General features: G+C 40.6%; 1 protein-coding gene across 2 annotated transcripts in view; it reads right to left on the bottom strand.

Moving 5' to 3' along the window:
* Positions 1 to 462: 462 nt before the first annotated feature.
* immt (inner membrane protein, mitochondrial (mitofilin)) overlaps positions 463 to 7,560 on the bottom strand; it is a 29,593-nt gene continuing 22,495 nt past the window's right edge. For both annotated transcript variants that reach the window (XM_056471843.1, XM_056471842.1), the window contains 4 exons: positions 7,489 to 7,560; positions 3,727 to 3,858; positions 3,345 to 3,474; positions 463 to 1,564 (listed from right to left, as the gene is read on the bottom strand). The exon at positions 7,489 to 7,560 is cut by the window's right edge and continues 152 nt beyond it. In XM_056471843.1, the coding sequence (XP_056327818.1) occupies positions 957 to 1,564; positions 3,345 to 3,474; positions 3,727 to 3,858; positions 7,489 to 7,560 (942 nt within the window). In that variant the 3' untranslated portion in view covers positions 463 to 956. The remainder of the gene's footprint in view (positions 1,565 to 3,344; positions 3,475 to 3,726; positions 3,859 to 7,488) is intronic.

Genomic DNA, 7,560 nt, shown 5'->3' on the forward strand with positions numbered 1-7,560 from the left:
AGATTGTGTTGGTATTTCATATAATAATTTTAAGACAACGGGTTTAATCACTTTAAAAAAAGTAATGCAGATCATCATACCACTCAACTTAACAGGTTTACTAAAAGGTCTTCACTACATTGTATTTCACAAACTGTTAAAAGGATAGTTCGCCCACACAAAAACTAAATATACTCAATACAGGCTCATCCTCAAGTGCTTATAAACCTTTATGAGTTTCTTTATTCTGTTGAACACAAAAAAAGATTGTTTGAAGAAAGAAAGTCCATGGTTTCAGGTTTACAGCTTTCTTCGAAAAATATATCCTTTTGTGTTCAACAAAAAATAAAAACTCAACAAAACAGATCTGCGACAAGTGAAATGTGAGTAAATGCCCTTTTGTTTGAACTATCTCTTCACAAAGTAAACCTAGCGTTGCTTCTTTGATCCAAACTCGCAGACATGCAAAGAACCAAAATGCCATTCATGTCAACAACCATGATTTATTGATCTCCAATACTGAATGAGAGAAGGACTGATTCTCAACAGTCTGGGTTAATAAACAACCAGTAAATATAACTTTGAAACTGAAGCGTTACATTGTGAAACGGTGAACAGGTGTAAAGCTGCCAACCACAGTGCTGACCCAGTGGCCCTTCAACCTGCACATTTGATCCTAACCAGTGAGAGTGCACCATATACACAGAGGAGTGCCACTGCCAAGCTCAACAAAACCTTTGAGATGCGTTTCCCGTAAATGAGGTACAGCTACTGGTTGTTCTGTATGGTAGGCCACTTAAGAGTACTTTAAGGGCAAGGACTTCCTGGAAAAAAGTGCATCTGGGAGATAAGAAATGCTAATATTTTGGGCTAGCACACAACCTATTTATAAATTAATCAGAGGAGCGGAAGGTTCCATTAATAGCGGGCGAGTAACACTCCTCATAATTTACATAATCTCCACAGAGTGGGTGTGGCTAAGGGGCCTGTGTGGTGCCCAAGCCTACGGCATTAGCATACGCTGATAGCAGGCTAATCACCTGCTTTGTTTCTAAAGTAAGCCGGGCTTCTTTGAGCCAGTCCTGCGCCACACGCTGTGACTCTCCGCGAAGTTGATTGACGAACTTAGCGGCTAGTTCCAGGTCGCCGCGCTCGATGCTGTAAGTAGCGTAGGCTAGCAGCTTGAATGTGTCAAGGTCTTCAGGTGCTAGTTTAGCAGGTGGCGCTTCTTGATCCCTCTCAAACAAAAGGACGGACTGTAGGTAGGACAGGAAGTACTGGTAAAGGCTGTTGCGGGTTTCGTCGATAAGTGCCACGCGTCGCGCGAGCCGGCGGATGTCGTAGAAACGTGCGCGAAGGGAAGCTTCGCTGTAGATTCCTCGATTGAGGGACTCTTCAGGAATGGCGATGGCCAGCGCCTGTGCAAATTCGTTTTCTGTGCAGCTCTCTTTAATGGCACGTACAGCGCCCTCTAGAGGCTCAGTGGGGGAATCAGCACCCGCTGACTTCAGAGTGTAGTTTAGAGCTTCAACCGAAAGCCACAGCTGGTGAGCCTTACGGGCCTCTTCCTCGGCAATCACATGACCTTGAAGACAAAGCAGATATTTGATATGTGAAAAATGAGAAACATCAGTCAAGTCACATCAAGATGAAGGGTTTTTTTTTGTTCAGCATTTTTTGTTTGTTTTTAATTCAATAGACGAATTACCAGTCTGTAAACATCCAGGATGCGCGCACAGCAAGGTTGCAGAAAAAAAAACAGGAGTGCTAGCATTTACAGCGAGGGAATGATATCCGATGCGGTACAGAGTTTGTTGTTGTATTGGAGATAGGTTATATTGATTTCATATTATACATGTTATTTACATAATGCTTTCAGCGTATTTTAACAGCTTGTCACCGAGTGACAAGCACAGTTATTCTGCAACGATAAAGTGAGCGGCGTTCATCTGACAGGTCCATCGGTGATGGCACCCTCCCAATGGATATTGGATAAGACGAAATGGCCAAGCATCCAGCTCGATATACAATTATCTCATTGAAACTCCAAGTGTTTTTACAGGAGAGAAGTTAAAGGTCTACAAGTCTTTGGATGCCAACAATTTTGTTCTGTGTGGTCATGTGCAGATAATGTTCCATGATTACCAGATTCAAAATTACGTAGTGCTAAAAACCGAGGTTCTGCCTAGCTAAAGACAAGGAAAGAAGACGGAACTGTACAAAGCCTGGATAATCATCAACAAGCAAAACAACTGCATTCTGACAGTGAACCACACCTGTACGGCAGGGTATGTGAACTTACACTTTTACATTTCATTCTTAGCATTCAGTGTTCGCAGTTTAATTCACCATATTTATGTTTTTGCTGAAATCATTGCTGCAATCAAAAACAAGTAATGTGTATGATTCAGCATAGTGTGAACTTACCTGATATAAAATGAGAACTGCAGAGTCGTGCATTTTTAATTAGGCCCTCACTCCATTCAGCTCTTCTGATGGCTATTAGCCAAAGACGTCTGTGGTTGGCTTTAAAAGCAGTGTGGTGTACGGTAAATTTTTTTTTTGGCATCCTACTGCACAGCACAACATGTTTGCTATTGCAACTGGTCTTTTTTTGCAAACGGTATGCGCGGTTGAACCTGTGTGACATCATGTGCGACGTAGGTTGGTAATTCCCCTATACCATTTTAAAACTTGCTGTAAATTTCATTTAGTTGGTTTCGTTAGTTTTAATTTAGATTTGTTCAGGGGAACACATTTCCATTTAGTTTTGATATATTTAGTTTCTTCCCAGTGTTGGGTTGTGGCTGGAAGGGCATCCGCTGCATAAACCATGTCAAAAAACAGGACTAAGCAGAAAAGAAAATGAATGAATGAATGAATATTTAGTTTCAGTTTTAGTAATTCTAGTTTAACAGTTAACGGATCATGTCCAGACTAGATCACAGCAAAGCTTAATGTTTGCGCAGCTTAAATGAACCCTTGTTGAAACCTCTTAGTAATAAAAGTAAAATAATATTTGAACAGACACTGAATCCAAAGCCTCAGAAGTGGAACCTAAACGAATAATAGATAAAAGTAAAAAGTAGCGCCATCTACAGGAAGTATTCGCAAGTCAGATTTTCTGCCAAAGAATCAGATTTTTGCTAATCATTATTTTATTTCAGTTAGTTTTCAGTTAATTTTGTTAGTTTCAGTTAGTTATAGTTTTTCATTTATTGTGATTTTTATTTTTATTTTATCTCAGTTAACAAAAATATATTTGACCTAGAATTTTAGTCTTAGTTTTCGTTTACTAAAATAACCTTGATCAAGATTCAAATGGTTACACTATTGGCATGGTTGTAGCCATCTAGCTAACTTACTGTCTATGGCCTCTTCAATGCCTTTCAGACGGGCGTAAGCTGCGTTCATGTCCAGGGTGAAGGTGTCCAGCTGTTCTTGAGTCAGTCTACGGTAATGAGTTTCTTGCTCCATCATCTTACTGTTCAGAATCTACAAATAAAGACAGAATATATTTAGATTTAGTTATTACAGAAAATTATAGTCTTGTTGAAAATAACAACAATATATATATATATATATATATATATATATATATATATATATATATATATATATATATATATATATATATATATATATTAACAATGCAAGTCTGTATACTGGTTTTGGACTAAACGCATTCTTTATTCATTCAATTTAATTTGTAGAGGATGTTTCAATGTGAAGAGGCAGTGTGTGTACCTCTTGAGCCTCTTCACGCAGCTCCTGTTCCTGAACCTTGAGCACGTCCCGCAGGTGATCTGTGTGTGCAGCAGCCTGACGACGCAACTGAGTCCTCATCTCAGCCTCCATCACCTCACGCACCTCCTGAACCTACAAACACACACACGCACACACACACACAGTCTCTTAGTATCACTGTGCAATATCCAGAGATTTCAGGTAGCGATGAACTAAATCAGTAATTTAGTAAAACTTTTATACTTTAACACAGCTTAAATTATACTGACAAAAAACCCACAAGGCAATAAAATAACTACATTTTATATCACTAACTTTTTACTGAATCTGTACTACTGAGTCCAGCGTTGCAATGACAGTACAGTAGTATTACTGTTTTCACATTATTTAAGCTGACGTTGGTCTTCCAGTGAGAGGTACCTGCATATCCACACAGTCATTTTAAACTTTGGCAATGACGCACTCAAGCTAGTCAATGGTGCAATCTGCTGCTCTTTGGATGGGTTTCATTGTGAAGCACTTTCCGCATCCAGTCTGAAAGCTGTTTCATTAAAATATTTGAACTCCTGCAATTAGACCATATGCGGGGAAAGTCTAGATGGATATGCGGTCAGTACCGAGTACCGATTTTTACAGTACTGAGATGGTTCGGTTTAGGGTTGGGGTAGATGTTAAAAAATACAATTTATTGAGTTATTTAATACATAACATGAATAATATACGGTACGACTACTGTTTCTACATTATTGTGATGGTTGGGTTTAGGTTTGGGGTGGGAGTAGACGTTAATAAAATACAATAAATGAGAAATGTAATAAATAATATAAATAATTCGTGTTAACTTCCGGTCACAACCGTATCCGATCTAGCAACAACCCCGTATGCAACCGGCTGACCAGATGTGATGCATTTCAGTGTTGTCCAAGCAGGTCCGTACACACGAGATGAGAAATAAGTTCTATAAGTTCTATAAATAAGATCTATAAGTTTCTAGTATTCATTCATTCAACCATGGTGAATACACAGAGAATAAAGGCTCTTGCTTTTGCACTCCTTTATTTCAAACACCGAAGGGGGGGGGATGGGTCGCATACCAGATACACCACATTGCGCCACGCAGCAGCATGCATTTTAGAATTCTAAACATAGATTTCTATCAGTGTACGCACACCGGCGCTGCAAGTCGGCAGCTGTCTGTGGCACCCAGCTACGACTCAGGACACTGTTCATATTTCTGCCATGCCACAGAGCAGCATCTGAATAGTTTCATTTTAAATAACACGCAAATGTGCGCAACTGGTGTGCGATACTTCCAACTGTCATGTGCACACCATGTCGCGGCGCATCCAGTGTGTGACCCGCTTGAGAGCCCTCCCATGGGGCATGACAAAATGGAAAATTCTGTGCGACTACCACAAGGGGGCATATTCAGACAGTCGTGTCTAAATGTTGTGTGCAGTGGAAAGGCGGCTTTAGATGACAGGTCAGTCTAAAGGTAAATTTATACTTCTGCATCAAGTGCACACTGTTCGCTGTGGTTGACTGCGATGCTGATGCGCACTTCAAAAAAAATTTAACTACATGTCACAACAACACAGTGTAAGCTCTGTGATTGGTTGGCTTGGTAACGCTGACGAGTGTGGGAAGGGGTGAGAGCTGCACAAACCTGTTGAAGCAGGTGTTTTCAAGTGTCGAGTCCTGTGAAGGAGCTCCAGATGGACAGTTTTGTGTTAACCTTGTGATTAAAGTTGTTGCACATCTGCCGGTTTCTGCCTCAGAATGAGCGAGTTTTAGCTACTTCTACATTAAGGTAGCGTTCAGAAAAAACTAAACACTAGCGAAGAAACTCGAAACAGAGGAACATAAAAACCTCACTGCCAGCTAGCGTTTCAGAAGTGTTATTGTAGAGCAACACAAGCAGCAGACAGAAGCATAAAATGCACAGCTACATGCCATGCAAGGCATGCGCCAGGGGTCACGGCGATCACTCAACACAGAAGTTTAAACGAGCCTTATGGCTCGTTTCCACTGACTGGTACGGTACGGTACAGTTCGGTTTGGTACGGGTCACCTTTATCAGGCTTGCGTTTCCACTAACAAGGGTACCCTTTTGATGGGCGTGGTGTATGACAAAGTTTCAGTCGACGTCATTCTAGCTCGAGGAAATGTCTACAATAAAGCTGTATGGGTCGTTCACATATCATATGAAAAGCATTTCTCACAAAACAGATGCTTCATACACATAAATACTTGTGATAAATGTTTATTACTAACTTTTCAATGAACATGAGTTGATTATAACTGCAGATCAATGATAGTGTGAAACAGACTACCGTAACGTCTGTAATTATATTAAATAACTAAATAAATGAACATATATAGACACATACAGCCCCTTACAGTCTCCGATATGTTACCAACTACAGAAGAACTACACACAGCAGACATTTTCGTCTGTATTTAGGTTCAAAACCATACAAAATATAGCCTAGTCAGTGAAAACCTCTCATCTGTGTCTGTAATTTTCAGCAGCACATGTAGCCTCTGTTAGAGAGTAATTCCGTCATTCTGAGTTCATATTAGTCCAAAATGTGAAGATTATAAGTTAGTTATACATGGCATTTTGTTCATGTTTGCTGTAAAATAATGTGCTCCTTTTTTCCGGTTTCTCCTTTGTTTCTTCACGCTTCACTCTCGCGTTTGACAGTGTCTGACACGATCGGGGTTTAAAAGCACATCAATAATCAAGCGCAGGTTATTATCATCAGCTTAAGATGTTTGTCATTTCAGATATAATGTTAGACGCACGCGATCGCTAGCAAGAAAGCAAGACCGCTCGCGCCTCAGACTGGCTCGTAAAAAACTACGGGGCACAGGGTAAATCTGCTCTTCTTCTTGGCTTTGTGGCTGTTTATCAAGACGACGACAAGGTTTGTTTGAGCCCGGATTGACCATGGCTTGTTATTATATGTATAAATCATTCCGCTGTTATGTCTCAGCTCGTCGGCTGTGTATTTCAAACATGGCGGGTTTTTTGTTTTCATTCTGGCTTGTTGCGTAGGCGAATGAAGTATCTCTGTAAACCAATAGAGTTCAGCTGCGCGTGTGGCTCCGCCTTTTGGTACCCTTCCTCGTGTTTGGTACCCTTTCGAAAGGGTGCCGAAAAAGTGGTACGGTACGCTTTTTGACAGTGGAAACGGCTATAAAAGCGTACCAAACCGAACCGTACCGTACCACTCAGTGGAAACGGGCCTTTAAGTACGATTCAAAAACCCCCCTATGAGTACAATAAAATCGAGGGCCACGACACTGCCTCGTGTGTTGCAACTGGGGCCTCACTTTGGAGCCAGGGTTGGTGCTCGAATGTGAGCACCTGGCTGTTTCCCATGGTACCTGGCCGGGTTCAGCCCTAAGGAGCAACGTGGGACCATCCACCTGTAGGCCAGCCATTTGCCAAAGGTGCCATAAGGGGCAGGTGCAATGTTTATTGGGCAGTGGATATAATCTTTGGACACAGAATTTGTTTTAAATAATAATAATCATTTTGATAATAAAAATTATTTAATAAATAGACATTTAAGCATAAAAATATTTCTAAAAAAAACATTTTGGAAAATTCATTTCATGATCCATTCAGACGCTCCCTTACTGATGCTACAGAGAATATTAACACATCATTCTAAATGTGAATTTCTTAAAAAACACAGATTCATTATTTAGCGATTTAATACTATGAGTAACAGTACAGCAGTGAATACCAACCTTCTTCTCCTGCTCGAGTCTCATATCCTCTCGGCTGTGCTCCAGGGCAGAAATCACAGCTCTCTCCTGCGC

This window comes from Danio aesculapii, chromosome 14 (genome assembly GCF_903798145.1).
Source record: "Danio aesculapii chromosome 14, fDanAes4.1, whole genome shotgun sequence".
NCBI lineage: Eukaryota > Metazoa > Chordata > Actinopteri > Cypriniformes > Danionidae > Danio > Danio aesculapii.